A 24,865-nucleotide genomic window follows, 5' to 3' on the forward strand; every position below is an offset into this window, starting at 1 on the left:
CCTCAAATTGAAAATCAATTACCCTTGCACTGCTTTCACTTTATACTTTAGATACACTTAAATACACTGTGTATGTTTTTATTTTTACATTTTCATTTCCTTTATTATTTAAATTCTTAAATGTAATAAGTCGTGCTATTTTATTGTATTGTATATATGTATACATGTTTGCTGCTGCTTCAAGAAATTTCCCCCTGGGGATGAATAAAGTACCCATCTTATCTTAGCTTGAATTTATGGTGCAGTTTATTACTACTTACAGAATTACTGCCGAAATCATATTTATCTGTTAGTCAAATGTAATATTCATGAATGAACTAGCAGTGCTCAAATGAATTAGGCCTCCGCGTACAGATGTGTTTATGAGACTGTAGTCCTCTGATGCCATACCTTTGTGTTTGTGGAAAACTGAAACTTTCGCCACCAGATGGCGCCAGAGTAATGAATGTGGTGCTTTGGTTTGAACTTAAACCAGTAGTTTATTAAAAGGTGATCATCTGGATCCTTCTGTGCTTTGTATGCAATGTTTCAGAATGGTATACGTGTGACACACATTGGTGACCATGGTTCATCCTCTGTGACCATGTATCGTTGGGATTCATCCTCTGGGGACCATGGATGTCCATGAGGTCACGACAGTGGACATTTCCGTCTGGGCTGATCTCTGAAATGTTTTTTGGGATCGAGGAGGATAAAGAACAACCTCAGCCTGGCAACCCAACCGTTGTTCCACATCAATGGCTAGTAAGTGACATGTTAAGCATTATGAATACATTATTTATTAACCAGTAGTAGAGCCATTGGTTAGATATTTGATATTGAAGCGATGCATTATGAGTTCTTGAAGGCACCAGATTTTGGAAACACGAATTTACCGGTTGCACTTAAAGGCAGCACAATATTCGTGTGACAAATTTATTTTTCTTTCTCGAGCCGAGAGAGAGAGAGAGAGAGAGAGAGAGAGAGAGAGAGAGAGAGAGAGAGAGAGAGAGAGAGAGAGAGAGAGAGAGAGAGAGAGAGAGAGAGAGAGAGAGAGAGAGAGAGAGAGAGAGAGAGAGAGAGAGAGAGAGAGAGAGAGAGAGAGAGAGAGAGAGAGAGAGAGAGAGAGAGAGAGAGAGCGAGAGAGAGAGAGAGAGAGAGAGAGAGCGACGTAGGCGTGACATCGGGGCTGTCCGTTCTATCCGACGGAGTGAAGGTGTCTCAGTCTCCGGTGTAACGTGAACGGAGGAGAGGCGATGCTACCGATCCTGATGCCCTGCGCTCCTTCTGCTCCTTTTGCTCCTTCTGCTCCGCTTCCCAGGCCGTGCGGGAACTGACAGACTCGCGCGCACCCACCCAGAAGGAGGAATTACACACAGATCCGAGCCGGTCCCGGACCTCCATTGGCAAACATCAGCGGGTACGGGCCTGTTTATCTCTCCATCACCTGTCTTCTCCTCTCGCAGCCCCGTGACACCGGAGCAGATGGCCGGCTGGCCTGCTGCTCCTCTCGCGTCCCGGTTTACGGTCGAGTCACCTTTGTGTTAGAGCATTGGGGTTCTCTCCGCCTGACGAGAATCTTTATGAGGTACATGGAATTGGCAAGTGACGCAACAACGGGGCTCTGGTGGTACTAACGGGTACTTTCGGCTCTATTATCGAGCGTGTGTTATTATCATTATTCGTATGATGTCCCTCTACATCTGTGTGCGTGTCAGGGAGATGCGTGGCTGTGCGTAAAGAGGGCGTGTGCGCGCGTGCTGCTGTCTTTCCTTTATGTAGGGTATGTTGTCTGTGCGGTGGAATCCCCCGTGTACAAGCCCCTCGCGCACGATGGGCGGATATTTACATGTTTAAAAAGGATGGATGTTCTCATCCCCTGTTAAAGCCTGTCAACGGTCCAATCCCATCCGGTTACTACATCGTGGCTTTAATGGAGACGACAAGAGGAAGTACGCGTGCATCCATCCACGCGCGGCGTGGCCCTGGGAAAAACGCAATCCGCTGCAATCCGCACAGACAGAGCGGCAATAAAGAGAGGAGACAGAGGCCATGTTTCAGTCATCTGGACCCGACGTGAAGCTCTCTGCGCATCAACAGCTCCCAGCTGCTTCCAGATGGTTCTGGGATGCTTTCAGGAGGAGAGGATTTAGTGCTATGGTTCACACAAAAGTAGCAGGATGTTATTCATGATCCAACAATATAGTAGTTTTGCTGAGTAATGAGTCATATGTGTAGCTTGCTGGGGAGGTGACAGTGTTTGGCATATGGGCCTCAACATACTTGGCGGTGTTATGATATGGGGGTGAGGCAGATATTGGGTGGCCGGAAATATGTAAAAGCAGATGGTAAGGTCGGTGTCGTCCACCTCTCCATTAATGGATGTGATGCAGCCAGGTTATTAATTCATATTGTGTGGGGATTGCCTGTCTAGAAGACAGCTGTGAACCTGAAGGGATTTATTCTGACAAGTTTGGATCAAATTACAATGTTTTACTTACTTACTTAAAAGTTGCCACAATTACATGTATGTGCCTCAAATAAAAAAAAAGGCTAATAGTTAAAGAGTCTGTAAGAAAGAAGAAATAACACAATATTCCTTATGAATTCCCAATAAAACTCACTTTTATTCAATTCAATACACGGTCTGGTATGACCATTAGCTCATGGTGGCTAATGCTATCTGTTGACAAAGTGTACATAGCTGTTGCTACATAACGGACTTAAATCTTCTTTCTTGTTACACTACGGTTTGAGCATCAAACCGCCGGGCTAGCTTTAAAGGGACCCTGTTGTCCCAAGAAATGTCCTTGACAATGATTGTTTGTTACTAAAACACATTGTGTGTATTTCTGAGGTCTAAACAAGTAGATACTTAGATGCAGTAGTAATAATATAAGTAATAGTGTTCTAGTACTTTAGTACCATTGACCTCAGTGACAGTAGCAGCAGTGCTAGTAGCATTAGCGCAATTTAGTCAAATCAACAGTCGTAGTATTGTTTGCAGCAGTAGAAGTATTAACATAAATAATATCAGTCAGGACTCAGTACCCAGTACCCTAAGGAACTAGAAATAAGAATAACCTATATTTAATTGACTCTTGAAAGTGATACAGCTGTTTCTAGAAAGATCTGGCAACAGAGGAAACTCAACGAAAAAAAGAGATATGATGCCGTTTGGTTGAAAGAGAAGTGGGAGCTATTATTATTATTACTAAGTACTGTAAGTCCACATATGAGCATCACTAAGAACTGGTTAGGGACGTGAAAAGAATGGAAATAATTTGATTACAATAAGTACACCCCTGATCATCTCCAACATGTATTGCGGTCTCCAAAAAGAAGTTGTGAAGTGTGTTTGTGTGTCAGAGAACGAGTCGGGCTCTCATGAAGCCCGAGGGGTCAAACTGAGATTTAAAATAACACGCAGAGAGTTTGAGCTGCTGGGAAACGGTTCTGGGGGGTTCCTCCAGCTCCAGTTCATTTCAATCTGAAGCCAGTTCTCTTGCAGGCAGCGGCAGTTTTCTTGGGCTACGTAGCGTTCACTTACAGGTTCCTTTAAAACACACATGACCATTTGTGTTAACTGGGCATGCCGGTGGAAACAGGAAGGAGATTGTCTAGTGTGCTGCTGGTTGCTTGGTTGCAACTCAACGGTGTAGAAGCAAAACCAGTCAAATATGTATTCTTTGATACTTAAGACCTACCTCGGTCATCCACACATGCACATAAACAGAGACACATTTAGTGGAAAACCCACAGTAACCAGGCGGCCACTATCTCAGGCGCACAAACTTACAAATCAAACTTTTATTATATTAGGTCAACACACATCTCACACGTTTCCCCTCGGTTTCGTCGTCCTCTGTTCTTCATAAAGCTGCAACAATTAATCGATACGTTTTCAAGTATTAAATTAACTATTTTGATGATCTAATGATCAGTTTAACTATTTATTTTAGAGAAAAAAAGTTAATTCTCTGATTCAACCTTCTTAGATTTGAATATTTCCTGGTTCCGTTACAGTACACTGGATAACGTAACAGTGATCAACATTTTGCACCATGTTCTGAGACAAAACAACTAATCGAATAATCAACCATGAAAATAATAGTTAGTTTAATAGCCCTGCTGGGTGGCTGGAGGTTGCTGTTGTAGTGCCGCGTTTATGCTTTGTTCCTTTACAGTTTCCCAATAGTTGTGCGGAACAGGGAAGGAGTGTGGTGAGCCAACCGGGAGGCCAACGTGGGTGTCTGCGTCATCCTTTCCAAAAGGTCTCCGTTTCTGCCCGTCCAAACGGAAACTCAACCCTGGGGTATTTAAAACTAAAACGTTTCAGTTTTAGGGGGCTCTAAAGTGTCTAAAGTGTCAGAGTTAATTTTCAAAACAAAAATGTATTAGTGTGGATGTAGCCTGAAGGAAAGTGAGTTTGTTGCGGGTCTAGGCTCCATTAGGTGTCGTCTTAGTGAATGCAGTTGAATGTATACAACACCATCAATCTGATATACTGCACCTCCATGCTGTACACCCTTCAGCTGAGTAACACTCACACCAGCAGCCAGTTCTGGAATTGCATAGTTAAAAAAATGCTGACTCATTTCCACAATAACTATGTTCCACTTTTACTCGAGTTTGATGTTGTTCATGTAAACATCGTATTCTGTTTGGATATTCTGAATTAGGCTTTATTCTGAATGGAGCTTTTTCAGATTAAAACATATCGGATATTATTCAGGTTTTCAGGAGCATTATTCGGACATGTATCCAGCACATTGGGAATATGCGTCTCAACGGGGGTTTCTACCTTTGCGACACACGGCCTGTTCGTTGTTTACGATCATCAGCTCAGAGCGTTGTACACAAGCCAACTCACCAATAGTTTGCAAAACGGGAGTCGAGATCCTTGCCCAAGCGAAACACAGAGACTTTACAATTTTATGTTTTTTTCCTTCTTTTTTTGACATAAATAGAAAAAAAACTGGATTCTTGGTCCATGTAAACATCCTGAACGATGGTCTCTCAGAGAGCCTGTAGCTCGTTAGAGCTCAGCACCCAGCCGTCATTGGTCATCACTCAGAAACCCAATCCCCATGAGCAAACGGGTTGCCCCTCCATAAGCACAAAACCCCGATCGTGACCTTCAGAGAGCCGTGAGGTTGGCGGTGCGTTAGCTTCTCCGTCAGCCGTTTGCATCTCTAGTTGACTGCCTTTTGAATTGCAGCGAGTAGTGCTTAATGATGAGAGGAGAGAACAACGGTTTCGCTTTCATCTCCACTGCCAGGGTTAGGCCTGTCTGCTGACAGGGTCATGTGAACCGGCCTCCTTTGATATTCAAATAGAGCCGGTGAATGCTACAGGTGCATTCTCTCCGTCTGAGCGTTTACCCGTTCTCCAGCTTTCTTGCACTTTTTCCCCCCTTTTCTATCGCCTTACTGCGTCAGGCAGGGCTATTTAAGCAGACAGGACTGCAGGATACATACTCCATCACAGCATAGCAGCAGCCACACACACACACACACACACACACACGTACGCACTCTAATATATTTACGTTGCTAGATGCATAATACATAATCGGTTTATAATCATGGATAGAAACGTCTGCATAATGTATGTGTGGTTAAAGATTTGTGTTAACACAGTGGAGCTGCTAAAGTAGCAATAAACGAGGTGTATATGATGCCGTTTGATTAATTACATAGTGGCATGCCCTTATAGAAACACCGTTGCATTTTGGGACATAGTTCTGTTTGACATCTGGTGCCTATTTCATACAAAAAAACACAAAAGCAACTAGTTTGTGCGTAAAATGAAGAGCATTGCCTATTCCTACAAAGCGTCAAAACTAGGACTACAGACTGCACCAGAATGTAAACAATCTAATATTCCCATTTTGTCGAACGAATAACAAAACTTTTTGTTTTGGTGCTAATTATCAAATGTTAGCATGCTAAACCAGTCTAAACTAGCATTGCCTTGGTGAGCGAGTTAGCATGCTGATGTTAGCATTTAGCTTCAAGCACCGCTGTGTTTAAGAACAGCTTCTCAGAGCGGATAGCATGGCCGTAGGCTCTTATGCCTCGGTTATACTCCCAGAAGGGCAGTTATACTCCCAGAAATACTCCCAGAAGGACGGTTATACTGGTTATACTCCCAAACGAAAGGTTATACTCCCAGAAATACTCCCAGAAGGAAGGTTATACTTTCAGAAGGAAGGTTATACTTTCAGAAGGCCGGTTATACTTTCAGAAGGCCGGTTATACTTTCAGAAGGAAGGTTATACTTTCAGAAGGCCGGTTATACTTTCAGAAGGAAAGTTATACTCCCAGAAGAAAGGTTAGTATAACCGTCCTTCTGAAAGTATAACCTTCCTTCTGTTATACTTTCAGAAGGAAGGTTATACTTCCAGAAGGAAGGTTATAGTCCCAGAAGGAAGGTTATACTTTCAGAAGGAAGGTTATACTTTAAGAAGGAAGGTTATACTCCCAGAAGGAAGGTTATACTCCCAGAAGGAAGGTTATACTTTAAGAAGGAAGGTTATACTCCCAGAAGGAAGGTTATACTTTCAGAAGGACGGTTATACTTTCAGAAGGAAGGTTATACTTTCAGAAGGAAGGTTATACTCCCAGAAGGAAGGTTATACTCCCAGAAGGAAGGTTATAGTCCCAGAAGGAAGGTTATACTTTCAGAAGGACGGTTATACTTTCAGAAGGAAGGTTATACTCCCAGAAGGAAGGTTATACTCCCAGAAGGAAGGTTATACTTGTACTTTCAGAAGGACGCTTATACTCCCAGAAGGAAGCGTGGTATTTTGGTTCAGACTATGCACACAAAGTGATGCACACGTTCCACGTGTACACAGGAGGTCGCTTTGTTTCACTTGAACAAATCACTAGCAAGTGAAGCATCTATCTTGCCAATTTCATTTCCAAGTCGACAAAGAGGCTGCAGCGTTTTCTTAGCAACAGTTTACTTGATTCTTCTTTTCCGATGATTCAAGAAGTATGTTGATTCATTTTGGCACATTTATGGATTCTACACATGAAGTTCAGTTAAGCCAGCTAGTTGCGAGGAGCCTGTGAAAACAGTTGTATGAGTTCTTCTGTGTCTCTGGAGTCTGAATAATAATAATAATAAACAATAATGATGTCATGAGGACTAGCTTATCTCAGCTTGGGCTTGAGACTACACATTTATGACAGAAAGCCTTTGTTACCAACTGGAGGTTTGGATCAAAGGTTTAATCAAAGAGTTGCATTATGGGACATGTAGAACTAAGTGTTTTGGGGTTTGGCGCAAGATATATGGACCTCTTTTTTCCTTTATATATGTCTAAAGACAAATCTCCTAACGGTATAGCTCCATCAATCTCATTCACACGTTGCATCTTTCCTAGATAGGTTCATAGATAGGTTTGATGCAGAGATCTGGAACTAGTTCAGATCTATCCTATCAATATAAATAGTTAAACTCAAGTTAAATCCATATATGTCATAGGTAAATTTAAGAGAAAACACTGAATGGAAGCAATTGTATGCAGAAAGAGAAAAATGAAAGAAAAGGAAGGAGTGGAGGCTGGGTTTGGTGGTGAGGGGGAGGAGGGGGAGCTGAGACGTTTTCATAACACTAGCTTGTAGGATTTGTACAGTCTAGTGTTACATAATGTGGAGCAGACATGCTCTCTGGCTCTGTCATGCTTTCAAGTATGAAAACATACGCAACCAATCTGTGTATGGTTTGCTGTTTCCCACTTAATTGTTAGATTTCTTTTGTATCTGCCTGTAATTGAATTAGATGTATGACTATAACCCTTCTCTTTATAACTTACCACCCAATAGCACAGTCTCGGTTCCAGTGACTAAGAATACATGCGGAGGGAAAAATCTTTATTTAAACAGGTTGAAGATGTAAAAATAGTGTGATGAGTTTTGTCATGAGGCCATAATTCACCGCAGAGTTCATTTGTCACTTGGAGTATATTTAGCCCTCTGTTCATTTGAGGAGACACGTTTGACTCTTCCTTTCTTTCTCTCTTTCGTCTTTCTCTCTCTTTCTCTCTCCCACACACACTCGCCCTGCAGTGGGCGGTGAGAGAGAGTGAAGGAGAGGGAAAGACAGAAAAAGAACATCAAATGTCCAAGAAAAACAGGATGGGGGGGTTAAGCTACAATATCGTAACCAATGATAATATTATAGTATACATATTTAGCATCTTCAAATGGTCCTGCTTCCTAATTGTAAAATCAGGATTAAAAAAAAGGACGTGAGTCAACTGACACTGAAAAAGACTTGTTGGTCTGTGTTTTTATCGTTCTTTATGTAAAGAAAAAAAAGAACTACATCATATCCATTGTTGATATCTTCATGGATGAGGTCATCTACCCTTTTTTAGTAAAAAGTAATTTGGTTATTAACCGAGTTACAGAGGCTGGACAGGAAGTGATGTCAGCAGATCCTTGATATTATTTTACTCTGTCTAGCTTATTCATTTATTGTTATATTAGTATTATTGTAAATATCAGCTGACAAATAATAAGAAAAAATAAATACTAAATGTCTTCTTTTTTTACCCATCATTTAATAGTTTTCATAATTATTTACAGGTCTTAAAGGCTTAATCCAATACTCTTTTATCAAATACCTGCTGGCGGTCCGCTAGACATCCTTTCTGTTGAAGCAGGATATTTCGTTAGATTAAAGCTTGTTTTGGAAATTGTAACATTGATCTCTTTTTAATACATTTTGAGTTTAGAGAGTACCGAGACAGCGGCACACACGGTGTACTGTATGTGTGTGTGTGTTCTTTATATGTAACTACATTATGTATTCATAAGGGAATGGAGAAAAAATGTTGAACAGAGTGACGGCTCTAGAGAGAAAAATCCAAGCTGAAACAGCAGCCCGTAGTTTACTGAAACATGTATGATCCTCCACACTGGTTGGACATTAAAGGTGGCACATCCTCTCTTTAAGATAAGATAGAAATTGTGCCAGCGTTTGATCAAAGATTACAACAGAAGAATAACAAACAAAACAATAGAATACAAATATAAATACACATGAACAGTAGAGTAATAATTAATAAGTGTAAAATAAGTAAAACTGACAGCTGTGCAAAATAGAAAAGCAATAAGAGATATATGTAAGATATATATATATATATATATAATTATATATTATATATTGTAAGATGTATATTGTAAGATATATGTATGATATATACAGTATATATATATATATATATATATATATATATATATAATTATATATTATATATAATATAATCTTTTAAATCAACTGAAATAGAATAAATTACAACAACAAAATATTCAAAATAAAAATATACAAGTACAAGAAGTAATACTTAAGAGATACTCATTAAACACAATTGGTTATTTTAAGAAAATATCAGCCAATATTAGATTTTTTAAATTCTTAAATAATTACAGGCTTCCTGATTTTGGCCCTGGTGTTTTGTTCCATTGTATTGAGTTGCGTGCACAACACTGGTGTGTGGTGCTGTAATGCTGCGCTCCAGATTGATGGAGTGTGATGTTGCGTCGGCTTTGCGTGGTGTACGGGGCGGTGTTATTCGCAGTGTGTTGTGTTGTGTAACGCCGTGTGTGAGTGTGAGCAGCTCCTACCACAAACCCTCCAGCCACTCCACTCCGCTCCTGTGGACTGCATTCCCTTTATCTATTTCTCTCTATTATGCTCCCCTTCCTTTGTCTTCCTTTGTCAGAGAGCTTTTCTTTGTCTGTCTCTCTCTCCCTCCCTCTCTCTCTCTCTCTCTCTCTCTCCACCCCCAGGATGTGGCTGTGGGTTGATTAGAAAATGCGTGGCACAGAACAGGCCATCCATCACCCTGCCAAAGCGCGCCACTTCCGCGCATGCGCTCGCTCCTCTTCATCATTTCCCTCCTCTCTCTTCATCATCCACACAGATTGTCCAAGCTTTGGTGTGTGTGTATATATGTGTGTGTGGTTTTTTTTTCTCCAGAAAGACCAGCAGCATCTCACATCTGCCCTTCCTTTCATCTTATTCCCTTCACCTCTCCCTTCCCTTCAAACCCACTCCTCCTCTTCCTCCTCCTCTGACTCCCACCTCCTCCTCCTTCTCGTCTCATTCACCCATGACAGTCACGGCTCTTTTGCTTTTATGGATCATGGTGAATCTCAGTGAGATCATTTGCAGTGCAGAGACTAAGAAAAGTGCAAAAGAAGCGGGGGACACGTGAAATATTGATTAACCTCTCACATCAGACGGGAGGTTAATCATTTCTCTGTGATATTGCTGTGGTGATATCTACTTTTTTACAACAGTTTTAAATCACCTTTATATTGAAAACCATTGACAGACCTTAAGGATAAAAGCTCTTAACCTTAAGGTTAAGACCTTTTATCCTCCTATCTTCTATGAAGTATGTCAGGACTCGTTGTTTTATTCCTGTACACATTTGTCTGTGGAAAAGCTACAGATTTGTTTGTTATCTTTTTAAATTATATCAACTTTGTTTCTTAGCATAGACTGTATACCGTAAAATGTGAGTTATAAGCCGCTACTTTTTAAATGTTTTTCCCTCAACTTTGACCCGGGGCGGCTAATATAAGGGTGCGGTTAATTTTGGGATTTATTTCCACCATCGCTCATCCCCAGAAATAAACATGTTGAATACACGACGTAATGCATACGACGCAGCTTTTAAACTAAAGGCTATCGATGTGGCCGTTTAAAAGGGAAACCGAGCGGCACTCGAACACAGAGAGCAGACGGCCGTGGGGTTTCCACAGTTCAGATTCGTCTGAAAGCAGAAAAGAACATGGAGGCAGACCATCGTGGTGTCGACGGTTCTTAAAACCAAAAGGCCTGAGCTTCAGAGCATGCATGCCTCTCTGCCAACAGCTACCTGTGGACTTTGAAGAAACACTGTCCGACTTTAGAAACTTCAAAGAGAGAAAATAACCAAGCATTTTATTGGCCCGCAGGATGTCATTACTGTGGATGAGGTTCCACTGACCTTCGATCTTCCTCTCACTCGTACTGTGAATAAGAAAGGCGAGTCGTCGGTAACCGTGAAAACTACGGGGCATGAGAAAACGCACTTCATTTGTTCTAAGCTTTGTTCCGTTCATTACAGGTGGTCGTTTTCCAGGGTTTGTTCGTGGCGTATAGAGTTTGGCACTTTGGCCGTTACCATTTTATTCAATTTAAACAAGCCTCCTTTTGCAACCAGAGGAGTCGCCCCCTGATGGCCATTAGAAAGAATGCAGGTCCAAGGCACTTCAGCTTTGGCTTTTTTGTTATTTTAGTATGGCGGAAGCTTTAATTACTACGACACCCATGAGTCTCGGCTCGCTTTAGAGAAGAGGCTAGTCAGGGGTGTAGGGTGTTTACAGCGAAGAAATGTCGTCATGTCGTCATGTCGTCCCACAACATCTAAAGGCAAAAATGTTAATACAGCTTCCAAGTGGCCACATTTGGTAGGGGTTTCCAGATATGGGGTCAGATCAGTCTCAATAATTGCAAATGCACACAGAGAGACTTACAAATGCAAACACAAAGATTTACAAATGCGCACAGAACAATTTACAAATATGTTTGATTTACAAATGCACACAGAAGGATTTACAAATAAATTAGACTCACAAATGCACGCAGAACGACGTGTCTGTGTTTATTTATTTGTCAATCGCACTGCATTTGTTTGTGGATTCTTCACATATGTTTGCGGATTTATGAGACTCCCCTGCCGTGGCTAGATTCGCAAATGCATTTTTTTTAAACAGACCTATCTGTAGCCAATCAGATGTCACCCTCATTTTCAACCAATCACATGAGCGTCATTCACTTTATTTGCGCCTTAGAGGGGCGTGGCTTATCTCCGTTATAACTTCCGTCATCCACTATTTCTGCTTTATACTTGTTGTGGACATCCCACAAACGTCGGAACATCTAATGTCCTCGTGTTTGGGTTCATAACATTAATATCATATATATATATTTATACATAACATCACAGCTCGGTGACTTTCACCGACGACGTCTGAATGACAGCGGGCGAACTTTTCGCTTCGCTCTATTCGCGTCATTCGTGCAAGATTTTCTACAAGATTTACAAGATTAAACCGAACTTTCAATGACTTACAACAATGGGGGGGGGGTACATTAATTGTGTATTCCTCTGCAAATTGCGCAACTGTAATGTTGGCAGCCCCGTGGGGAGGGGAGGGGGAGATGCGCTCATGTGATTGGCTGAAAATGAGGGCGACATCTGATTGGCTACAGATAGGTCTATGTTGAAAAAAACGCATTTGCGGATCTTTTCCATGGCATAAATCCACACACACATGAAGAATCCACAAACAAATGCAGTGCGATTGTCAAATAAATAAACACGGACACCTCGTTCTGCGTGCATTTGTGAGTCTAATTTATTTGTAAATCCTTCTGTGTGCATTTGTAAATCAAACATATTTGTAAATTGTTCTGTGCGCATTTGTACATCTTTGTGTTTGCATTTGGAAGTCTCTCTGTGTGCATTTGCAATTATTGAAACTGATCTGACCCCATATCAAGATGCTGTTGAACAAATTGATAAGCACTATAAATACTGAGGCCTTTTGTGGTCTATGCAGCAACATTTTAAGCTAGGTGATTATACGTACCAAAATGCAACTTGGAATTCGAAGTTTTTATTTTTATTTTTATTTATTTTTTATTTGTTTATTTGATTAGGGACAGTGCACATTAATATAAACATTTCTGTAAATGTGCCATAGTTAGCCAAGAGGCTATTTTTCATTTGTAGTCCCAAGAGGCAGATGTTATGAAATAAGTTAACTCCTCTCTGTACAGAGGCTTGTACCTTGTTACTATAAAAGTGTTAGCAGTTAACTAGCAACAATTTCCTCACGTTTGTCAGTAGCAGCAGGTGCTACGATTGTTAGTTTCCCATTGGAGATTGTAGCTGGCAAGTTGTTATAGAGTTTGTTCAGTTGTCATCTTTGTCTGGAACAAGTAAAAACAAGGGGTCCATTAACGGACCATGTGGTACGAATGAAGGCTCTGGAAAAGCTAACAGGCTTACCTTGAGTTAAGATTATTTTATTGAAATACTATTAACAATATATAGAATAAATGCTTTAATGAAATTTGGTTCATTTTATTGTCACTCCAGGGCTCCTAACATGTTTTTAACTATTGGATGGAGTATTGGCCGTATCTTCGAAGTGGTATTGTGGGCCGATAATATGACATTGTATCACCTGTTCAGGAATTAGTATTAGGAGAGAAAAAAAAACCTAATGCCTAATTTTCCCCACAGAGACCAAATATCAATGGTGTTTGGCATTTAGATTTTACAATGAATCATTTTGAGGCTATAAATATTTTTTTTTTTGTGAGGATGTAGAGGGCCCTGGAAGTTCCCCACAATTAATACAGCATTCTGCCAACCAGAGGAAGCCCCCTTTTCTATTTCTTCTCTAATCGTTATTTCTTCCACTTCTTATTCTCTTCCATTTGCTTCTGTCCACCCAGCCTCCCTTGAGTTCACTCCACCTCTGCATCGCTTCCACCGCTCAATAAGCAGCCAGGGCAAGAGATTGGGTAATGAAATGGCCACTAGCTGCCTGAATCTGCCTTCTGCCATCCATCATCTGATTATGACGAGGTATTCTCCTCATCAGGAACCATCAGATGGCCAAAATTCGATCAGGTCTAATAACGGCCATGCAGTTCACTCACAAGAAGTGTATTCCGTGTGGATTGGTTTTGTGTAAAAAGGGCCGTTCCTTAATGCTGACACAGAAAAATCAAGACAGGAAAGGAAGGAAGCGTCCAAACACGGGATAATATTTTCAGTATTATTACGTTCACACTCCCAGGATGATTATCTAATCTGCTCAAAAAGGAAAACAAAGCTTGTAGGGCTTTGTCACGCTTTTGCACCGCTCGCTTTCCACCGTGTAGGTGGTCTCGCCCACTTTTGATTAATAATAGGCTTCAGCATTAAGAACAGGCTCAGATCCTGTATGCAGAGACAGGGATTGAGTTTTGTTTTAAAATGTCCACATAGTGACTCATACTGTATGTGGTAGAAATGATTTAATGAGTTAATTAAATGCTTCTCAATTACATTTTGTTGGTGTATTATGAATTTGTTATCCCAAAACGGTATGTTGAGTCCAATGTGACAGGACTGCAATCAAACGCATGGAAATGCAATTGTAATAAAGCTCTAATTGAAATGAAAGGCAGTGATAGTGAGCCTGCTCCACCTCTGCTTGCTGCTTGCTAATCAGGGCCTCCTTGGCTTCCTTAAGAATCTCGGATACGACAGTTTGCCAGTTGATGTTTATCTGGTGGTAACTGCAGGAGTCTGAAGGGGACATGCTCTCCTCTCTGGGCTCCGTATCAGAAACCAGAAGTCACAAAGTGTAAATCACCAACGGGTCATGCATTTTAAGTATAAACAGCGTTTAGAGGTAGGTATCAGTTTATCTGCCTTGGTGGAAAAAGCTGTATCGCTTCCAATCATATTAGGAAGTTCTCTTGAGGCGCCGTGTCAGCAAACAGAAAGCACTTCAGTCACATAAAGAGGATGACAATTACCAGAAGAGCCATCGTCACAAAGACTGAAGCCAGCCAACCATCCTGCGCTACAACATTGTTTATTCCTGAATTACATTTGTTGGCTATTTTAGGGACTTTCACAGGGATGCAAAGCTAAAGGTCTGGAAGTGACCGATATATCAGCATCGCTAGTATCACCATTTGACAAGGACCCCAATCATTGCGCCCAGTTGGCAAATAAAATCAATGCTGTTAGCAGGCTCTTTTGCTGCTGTCAGGTAAATCTGTATGTGTGTTTGGATGTTTTAAAAGATAGCGTGTGGATCGTGGCTTTTGGTAGTCAGTCAGACAATAAACAATCTCCCTGAACTGACCTGTCTGCTGAGTCTCTCACTATCACAGTCCTGCTTCTGACGGAGCTCACGGCTCACATTAACGGAGGTTACGTTACATTGACTAGCATTATGATGCATTCAAATGTTATCTTGCAGAGTGTGTTAAACAATCATTTATTTCCTAATTATTTGAATTGTGGGTTTTGTAGAAATAGCCACTATGGAAGATCATTCAACAAAGGTTTCAAAAGTATCCGTTGGGTCACGTGGGTGATGTCATTATGACATAATTTCTCCACACTCTATGGTTGGAATTATTAATGCCTACAATCTGGGTGAATATGATAATTGTATTTACCCTTCGGAGCTGCACTTGTTTATCTATTATAAGTTTGACCCCAAAAACATCTCGATTCAAAATGAAACCTGTGTATACCGGTACCGATGTTTATGATGCTGTAATGTGATAGCTTTGTACATGTAATTTGTCCAATCTTTGACGAGTACCTACTTACAAACTAAAGTTTAAATATTTTGATATAGAAAGTAGCGGGCTAGAAACATACATTGTGTGAGACAGCGCAGAACTCACGAGGAACTAGTTGATTCTGATATTTTTCGCCACTTTCTCTCCCAAAACCTCTTTCAGGTATCTTGCAGTGTTTTATCGCATGCTATTCTGACACTGAATTGAGTTTAGCAGTAACAAAACATTCTCTCTCTCTCTCACTCTCTCTCTCTCTTTCTCTCTCTCTCTCTCTCTCCCTCTCCCCAGCAGCGAGCCCCAGTTGTGGCCGGTGGGCATGGTTTTGGAGGGCAGCTCAGAGGCGCTGTGTCCCCCCCCATCTCTGGAGCTGCGCCCGTCCTGCAACAAGAGCCAGCCCTCGCCTCCTCTGGGCTCAAGCTCACAACCCCACGACGGAGTTTTCCCTGAGGACAAGGAGCCCGTCAAGTACGGCGAGCTCATCGTATTAGGGTGAGATATTGAAGTGCCAAATGTAATCTAATCAATCTAAGAGGCTGCCTGGAGCTTGTGATGTGCATGTGTGAGTTATAGGGAACCCTGAACTTGAGCCGCATCTAAATTATATTCAGCCTGATCGGGTATGGAAGGGGCTCTGGTCTGGGTGTGTCCTTTGGTTCCCCGTCAAAAGACATCCTGTGTGAGTATGGCTTTTAAATCTCAAGCCCTGCCCTGTCACCAAGGTCTCAAGTAGACCCAGATTGGGTCGGGTTCTGGGATACCATTCACACACTGAGCCACAGTGGCCAAATGAAACCTTCACCTCCAGGAGGAACACCAATCAATTCCTGTGGCATTAAACATCATGAGAGAGAGTGACCAGTTTCTTTCCTATTTAAGTAAGCACAGTATTCTTTATCTGGACAATTGACATTCCAAAGACATTCAATACAGTAAATGTAATGCAATAAATATATTGGGTGTGATAACCTAGGTGGACTAGTTGGTTTCATTTTGCCCTCAGTAGTCATATTTAGCATGTATTGACAATCAAAAAAGTAAAAAGGTGCCTTCTGCCCATGAGGCTATAACTTAAATGCTCATTTACACACACTCACCCCGATGGCGCAGCCTTTGGCAGCTATTTGGGGTTCTGTATCTTGCCCAAGGACACTTCTACATGTGCACTGAAGGAGCCGGGGCTCAAAATGCCGATCGTCATCCGATTGGTGGACGATCCACTCTACCTCCTGAGCCACAGCCGGCCCAAAAAGGACAACATATTCTTCTGGAGAGTAAAGGATAATGCATGTATCATCAATCTAACCAAGTTATTAACATTATCACAATTACAGGCACAATGGGTCTCTGGCCAATGGGGACAAGGGTCGCAGAAGAAGTCGCTTGGCCCTCTATAAGAGACCGAAAGCCAACGGGGTCAAACCTGATGTTATCCACAATGTCTCAACCCCTCTGGTGTCAAAGGTGAGTTACATCAAGAGCAGTATGTTAGCATTGTCACTATGAGCATGTTAGCGTGCTGATGTTAGCATTTATCTCAAAGCACTGCTCTGTCTGACTATATGTGTATACTGGTTGTATAAGGTATTGTATATGTATGTTCTGAATGATTGCGTACATTTAGTCACATAGTACCGTAACATTAAATTATCTCTCATAACAATAAATCATCTGATGATATGATATCACTCGTATTATTTGGAGCTAGCATTGTCCCTCCAGAACAGGAAATGTCCTCTGGTTGTGCTGGAGGCCAGACCTTCAGCTCTCCTTGTCATGTGACCTGGATAATGTCTTTTCCATTGGCAGGCACTCAGCAACAAAAGCCAGCACAGCATCTCCTACACACTGTCACGGAGCCACTCTGTCATTGTGGAGTACACCCATGACACCAACACAGACATGTTTCAGGTCAGTGTTTGCACACACACACACACACACACACACACACACACACACACTGCATGTGCACATGTGCCATACCAACTCTGCATTTTAGCTTTGTGACCTGCAGAAAAGGACATTGGAAGTCAAAAGAAGATGCATGTTAACTGTAGAAAGTAGAGAAAGGGAGACCCACACTTCCCGCCAAGCCAACAAACACCAACAATTGTTTACCTAATTCTGTGAACATTAGGGAAAATGAATTCAATTCAATTCAGTTTATTTTGTTTAGCCCAATATCACAAATTACAAATTATCCTCAGAGGGCTTTACAATCTGTACACATACGACATCCCCGTCCCAGGACCTCACATCGGATCAGGAAAAACTCCCCAAAAATAACCTTTGACAGGGAAAAAAGGGAAGAAACCTTCAGGAGAGCAACAGAGGAGGATCCCTCTCCCCGGATGGACAGATAGATAGATGTCATGTGTACAGAATGAACAGAGTTACAGAGTTACATAAACACATTACATGAATATGACAATGTATGAATGGAACTCCAATCCATGAAAAAAGAAGGAGGTAGAGAGGAGGGGGGGGCATCAGCAGGGCCAACACGAGAGGCCGGTTCACCAGCATCAGACACCTCCAGGTCCAATGGACCCTATGAGACGTGAAGTCACAAAGACTCCGGGGAGGAAGCAGAGTTGACCCTTTATGCTAAGTTCCGCCCCTCGAACGTAGACTGGCCAATCGTAGCGTAGCATAGGTCGGCTCCGATGAGGGTCAGACAACTAACCGGCTGTGCTCCACAGTGTTTGGGTGGCATGAATAGAGGTTAGCCGTTTCTCCAGGTCTAAGATAGGCGAACACCGTCCTGGGCTGAGTCCCAAACCTCGCCCATTCTATACCTCTTCCTTCCTTCCAAGCTGAGTTATTACATCCTTGCTGTCTCTTAATGAAAGCAGATCAATCGGCTGGTGAACATCCATAATATATACAGACATGCGAAAGAACTCGGGAGGGAACGTGAGTACCTCAGGAATGAATGAAGAGGAAGCGCTGGAGAGAATGTATCGGGCAGAAGGAGGGAAGACAAAAGACTGAGGAGGTCACGGTTCACGAGAAGATGAGTCAGACCTGGTCTGCTCTCAGTAGCGCACAGTTGTGCTTTCTCCAACCACCTTCTCTCAACTTCAAGGAGATTCATACAAAGACACAACCAACAGGGCTCTACTCCAATCCATGTCTGTTTGTCTGTCTGGTCACATGACATCTATTGCTTCTGTCCATCCGGGGAGAGGGATCCTCCTCTGTTGCTCTCCTGAAGGTTTCTTCCCTTTTATTTTTGGGGAGTTTTTCCTGATCCGATGTCAGGTCAAAGGTCAGGGATGTCGTATGTGTACAGCTTGTAAAGCCCTCTGAGGGGAGTTTGTAATTTGTGATTTTGGGCTATACAAAATAAACTGAATGGAATTGAATTGTCTGTGCTGTGTTTCAGGGTCCTTTCCCCCACATGGTTTGTTCTGTCCATGTTTATAGATATGCTAGATATATTTCCTTTCTCAAGTTCAGTAAGACGTTCAGTCTGTTAGGTCATTATTTGTGTTGGTACTCATCAATCATACTTTTTCTAATTGGAGGAGGTGAGGGGGCGTATTGTAGCATTAACTAATCATGAGGGGAAACTGACCAAATTGAACAAAAGGGAGATGAAATTATCTAAAAAAAAGCCCCAAACTATCTTTACGCACACACTAAAATACTAATATGGAGCTCAAATGGGTGGAAAACCCATCCAATCTGGCAACGCTGTAACACAATGGAACTTTTAGTCACCATTGAGGGAAGCTACAATTTAAAAAAGAAGTGATGTAGTCAGTGACATGGTTGATTTCGTATTCCAAGGTGGAAGTCTCAGAGACAACCCCCACTAATAAAAAAAACATGGCTAGATAGTGAGCTAACCCTTAAGAGCAAACGTGACTATCCATCTTTTGGTCATTGCTTTATGATTATGATTCCCCTCTCTGGCTTCTCTCAGATTGGTCGGTCCACAGAGAGCATGATCGACTTTGTGGTGACGGACACGGCGGGCAGCAGCAGCAGTCAGGGCGGGGGCTCAGCAGGGGAGGGCGGCGGCGGAGGCCAGTCGGCCCAGAGCACTATCTCCCGCTACGCCTGCCGCATCATGTGCGAGCGCAGCGCTCCCTACACGGCCCGCATCTACGCCGCCGGCTTCGACTCCTCCAAGAACATCTTCCTGGGGGTGAGTGTTCTCCCTCGTGGGCTCTCCTGCTAAAAAAATGAAAGCGCACGGGGACCGGTAACCACGGCAACCGTGGTGAGAGCAACATCAGGGACGTGACTGTGCCACCCACGGGTGACATCATAGCTCCGAGGAAGAGTGTCAGTGTATGTGACCTGTCTCAAGGAAGCATGGGAGAGGAAGGAGCAGTGTGTGTGTGTGTGTGTGTGTGTGTGTGTGTGTGTGTGTGTGTGTGTGTGTGTGTGTTAATATGCTGCTTCTGGTCGGATGTCTGAAGCTATTGGAGATGTATCTGTTTACATAACCAATAACATAGTCAGTGAACATACATCATGTTATAACATATAGTGCATCAGCATATACGTATGTGTTGCTGTAGGTCATAGACCAAATACAGTCCTTTTTAACTTATTTAATTATTCTGCTATGATAATATTGTTCTAACCAAAATAGATAATTGAGCTCTGGTAATTTGGGGGTTGCTGTTGGCTTGGTGCCAACCAGCTCGCTCATTTCTCACCCTGTTGGACCTATTTTTAGCGACAAAAGTCACGCTCCTCCGAGCTCTTACTTTGATGAGTACAATATTATCATAAGCATAAGGATAAGGATTGTTATTGTCATTGTAAAAAGATACAACGAATAATAACATAACCAGTGGTCGAAGCTACAAAATTCAAACAAAAAATTGCAATCCCTCAATTTTATCCCAATTGTATCATTACTGGTAGGAGAGACTGCAATGGGAAGACCCCACGTGGAATGGAGCACAAGTACCCTGAAATAGAAAGCTTGTGTTCATGAACACAGCCGTGCACCATCCAGCCGACTCAGCACAATGCTCCGCTGTATCTCCAGTTCAGTGAGTCTGGTCACAGAGCTTTGCTTCCAGCCAGTGGCACATTATAAGAAACCCCAACCCTATCCCATCTGAGTATTGGAATGGCATTTGAAACATGTCATTTTTTCCAGTGACTGATCCAGAGAGTTATTATTTCCCCCTGTATGCTACTCAGTTATCAGACTCTTCTTTGATATTGAAAGGTTTCCAAACCTCTGCGGATAGCTGACAGGGCGGGGCCGTCTAAAATGTGACATGTAGGTGCACTGAAGGCCACGCAAGCCCATAATAGCCCTTTCTCACGATGGCATGACATCATCCCATGCAAGATTCATCAGGAACCCCGACAACTAGGCCAGCAGTCAGGGAGATAACGTCAGCAACCAGCGCTCAGCTAACACACACACACACACATCATGACGGAGGCTTGTATAACTCCACCAGCCATCAGGACTACATTCATGCTGATATACGGAACACATATTGTCCTTTTTATTAAAAGTCAGGCTCTGAGGTTCACCTCTGAACTGGATGAGATTATTGTGAATGAACATCATGCTGTATTGAAGAAGACTTGAAACTAGAGATTGAGACCATAAACTCATGTTTACAATGTTTACTGAGGGAATAAATCAAGAGAAGTAGAGTCATTTATATAGACTTCTATACAACCAGAGGAGTCGCCCCCTGGTGGACATTAGAGAGAATGTACATTTTAAGATATTTCCACATATCTGCAGAACCAAGGTACTCCACCCAATGCAGTCCTCAACATGCAAACCAAGTACTTGTCAGATAGTCAGAAACCTTCTTTCCAACAGTTCAAATGAGTCTTTTTCTTTCTAAAAGAGACAGTCCAACAATGACGCAGAGACACAGCTCATTGGAAGCCTTTCGTCTTCTTTATTAATTCAATTCAATTCAATTCAGTTTATTTTGCATAGCCCAATATCACAAATTACAAATTTCCCTCAGAGGGCTTTACAATCTGTACACATACGACATCCCTGACCTTTGACCTCACATCGGATCAGGAAAAACTCCCCAAAAATAACCTTTGAGAGGGAAAAAAGGGAAGAAACCTTCAGGAGAGCAACAGAGGAGGATCCCTCTCCCCGGATGGACAGAAGCAATAGATGTCATGTGTACAGAATGAACAGCATTTACAAAGTTACATAAACACATTACATGAATATGACAATGTATGAATGGAACTCCAATCCATGAAACAGAAGGAGGTAGAGAGGGGGGGGGGCGGGGCGCATCAGCAGGGCCAACGCGGGAGGCCGGCTCACCAGGCATCAGACACCTCCAGGTCCAATGGACCCTATGAGACGTGAAGTCACAACGACTTCACATATTAAAGCAGCTTGACATGATATTCATCCTCTTCTCCGTGGTTTGTTTGGCTGCTTTCTTAACAGATAGTTACTGTTTTATATCTGACACATCTATAGCTTCAGGCAGTGCGTCCTGCTGTCTGCCACAGTGTCTTCTCTGATAACATCACATGGGGCTTTAAAGTCTTAGTGAAAGGAATACACAGGCAGGGGGTTTCAAATGTGAAAGAAAGATTCACAATATTACACTGCTAGCTACTACGAGCAGCAAGCTAAGCAGCTTTAGTTTGGTTTTAAAGACTTCAAAAGGGGAAGCTGAACCTGAAAGGGGAGGTTTTAGCTTGTCACCCCAAAGATATCACATTCGATCGAATGCATTTATGTACACACCCTGTGCAACGTTTCAAATATTGTTACATGTTTGATACCAAATACACATATCAAGAGACAGCCCACCAATTAATGCGGGGACACAACATGTTTTTTATTTTTGCAGTTAATATAGTTTTCTAAGTTTTCTAAATAATTAATTTGGTCTCCACCACCTCCTGAGAAAGATGGTACACAGCTGGTCTCTAACATGTCTGTCTGCTGTTTGCTGCAGGTAGAGCACACTGGCTTCATCACTGCTTAGATAAGCTCTTGAGAATCATGGGGGACTGAACCCAAACAGTACATTTGGGAACCATAAAAAGAGAAACAATGAGCTTGTATTTTAAATCCAGCACAAATAGGCTAAAAGGAAAGTGCAGACTTGGTAATGATACTTCTTTACGGGTTTGTCTGTACAAGTGACACCTTTCACATTAGTCTTTTGACCCGTTGTTCATATGGTGTAATAAGAGCAGCTTTAAAGGACCAGTGTGTAGGAGTGTTTGGTTTGTCCCCTCTGGGCTACTGTAGAAACATGCTGCACTCCCTGTGAAGGGCTCATTCTAAGCTCAAGGAGAAACAAGGATGCTTAGTTTCAGGTGAATTCAAACCAATCCATTTCTGCTAACAGCTCCCCCTTAAATGCTAAACGCTGGTCCTTAATGTTTGGAAACTTTTTTATCTTTAGCCTTACACATTAATGTTGAACACATCCAGTGAAATGCTTCTTTCCTCCAACAGCTTCAAATAACTTAATCTCCAGACGTTTCTTTTACAAAGAAGCTACACACGGCAAAAAAGGTTCTGTTTCATTCCATCGGAGCTTATTTGTGTGCTTAATACATCCTTTGGTTCTGTCAGGGACGGGTTCTTTCTGAAGCGTGGGCGCATCTCCATGCATTAGTCAGTACAGTAGTCATTCTGTCTGAGCTAAGTATAGCAGCAGAGAAAAGCAGCATCAGCGCTTCTCCTCGCCAGCCACCCCTGACATCTACCTCCACTACCATCCCTCAGTATCCCTGTAACCTTTACGTCTGCCTGCTCCGTGTGTGTTGGTGTGTGTGTCTCAGGAGCGTGCTGCTAAATGGAGGACGTCGGACGGCCTGATGGACGGCCTGACCACCAACGGGGTGCTGGTGATGCACCCGGCGGGGGAGTTTGTGTCTGAGCCTGCTCCGGGCGTCTGGAGGGAAATCTCCGTTTGCGGAAACGTCTTCGCCCTGAGGGAGACTCGCTCGGCCCAACAGAGGGGCAAACTGGTAAGAATAAGGGGGTTGATGGGAAAATGAGTCCCGGGTTGTACCCGATACGGTCACAAAGTCTGAGGTTACTGACCTTGATTTGACCCATGACCTGCAGAGATTTCTGTAGAAATTGGTTCCTCAATGTAATGTAAAGAAGTGAACATCCTGACTGTAGAACCTGGCTGTCTTATATACTTGTCATTATTTTAAAGAAGATAGGAAGACTTGTCCCTTTTCCCCATTGGTGTAAACATCGCAGTTACCGCCAATGTGTGGATGCCCTCGATACCAGCATGATCATATACATCATACAAAAACTGGTGTTTTAGCTCTATATAGATAGAGATAGTTATATCTTTTGGTCCCTACTTAGGGGTCAACGGCTGGCCACTGTGGCTGTGACTCCGTCATAAGGCTGGCTCACCAGTACACCTTCATTGTGCAGTGTCATCCACAAACTTAAACCACTGGACAGGGAGTGGGATGTGTAAGAAGTTGTGTACAGCAGTACACAGTACCACCACGTGCACCCTCTCCTGTAGGGAGTCAGGCTGTCCAGGACATGCTGATGCTTTGAGGTAAGCCATTACAATAGATGGGTGTCTGAACCATAACCATCGTGCAGCACAGTGCCGTCATGTGGTGCTACGGAGGGGAACAACTCCAGTGTGGCCCAAAACACATTTGTCTTCTTCTTCTTCTCTTCTGCTCTCCAGGTGGAAAATGAGTCAAACACCCTCCAGGACGGCTCACTGATTGATCTGTGTGGGGCTACCCTGCTGTGGAGGACCCCCTCCGGACTGCGCCACACCCCCACCCTCAAACAGCTGGAGTCCCTTCGCCAGGAGCTGAACGCCGCCCGTCCCCAGTGTCCCGTGGGCTTCAACACCCTGGCCTTCCCTAGTCTGGCCCAGCGCGAGATCGTCGACAAGAAGCAGCCCTGGGTCTACGTTAACTGCGGCCACGTACACGGCTACCACAATTGGGGCTACCGCAAGGAGAAGGGTCCCGCCGGCCCCGGGGGCACGTCACCGGCCAGCACCGGGGAGAGGGAGTGCCCCATGTGCCGGCGAGTGGGCCCCTACGTGCCGCTGTGGCTGGGTTGTGAGGGAGGATTGTACCTGGATGCTGGGCCGCCTACTCACGCCTTCTGCCCCTGCGGCCACGTATGCTCAGAAAAGACAGTGGTGGGGTGGAGCCAGATCCCGTTACCCCACGGCACCCACGCCTTCCATGCTGCCTGCCCCTTCTGTGGCACCTGGTTGACAGGGGAGCAGGGCCACATCAAACTCATCTTCCAAGGCCCCGTCGACTGAGGACCACGAGTGATGGTGGAGGTGGACACGCTGAGTCAAGAGCGTGTGCTAGAACAAAAATCTGAACACTCAAGTGTGGGACGAAAGAGAAAGCAAAGAAAAGGACCGCTGACATGATGAACTGAATGTGCCAGGCAATAGTAGATCGCCAAGGCTTCAAATGGAATATGAGGTGTATGGAGAATATGTAAATAAATTGTGTTGAAATGAGCAGGCGTTGAGTG

At 43.1% G+C, this 24,865-nt stretch overlaps 1 protein-coding gene across 3 annotated transcripts; it reads left to right on the forward strand.

Moving 5' to 3' along the window:
* The first annotated feature begins 1,093 nt into the window (after positions 1-1,093).
* On the forward strand, positions 1,094-24,850 carry peli3 (pellino E3 ubiquitin protein ligase family member 3). 3 transcript variants are annotated; one of them, XM_034557837.1, is made up of 7 exons: positions 1,094-1,399; positions 15,664-15,864; positions 16,707-16,836; positions 17,182-17,283; positions 19,304-19,528; positions 23,152-23,340; positions 24,042-24,850. In XM_034557837.1, exons 2-7 carry the CDS (start codon positions 15,692-15,694, stop codon positions 24,639-24,641), a joined length of 1,419 nt encoding a protein of 472 aa, XP_034413728.1. In that variant the 5' UTR covers positions 1,094-1,399; positions 15,664-15,691; the 3' UTR covers positions 24,642-24,850. The 3 variants fall into 3 exon arrangements, with proteins under 3 accessions (XP_034413728.1, XP_034413729.1, XP_034413730.1); XM_034557838.1 differs by having other exon boundaries at positions 1,182-1,399; positions 15,667-15,864; positions 24,042-24,817; XM_034557839.1 differs by lacking the exon at positions 1,094-1,399 and adding an exon at positions 4,237-4,294 and having other exon boundaries at positions 24,042-24,817.
* The last annotated feature ends 15 nt before the right edge of the window (positions 24,851-24,865 follow it).

Source organism: Cyclopterus lumpus, chromosome 18, assembly GCF_009769545.1.
Source record: "Cyclopterus lumpus isolate fCycLum1 chromosome 18, fCycLum1.pri, whole genome shotgun sequence".
NCBI classification, from domain to species: Eukaryota; Metazoa; Chordata; class Actinopteri; order Perciformes; family Cyclopteridae; genus Cyclopterus; species Cyclopterus lumpus.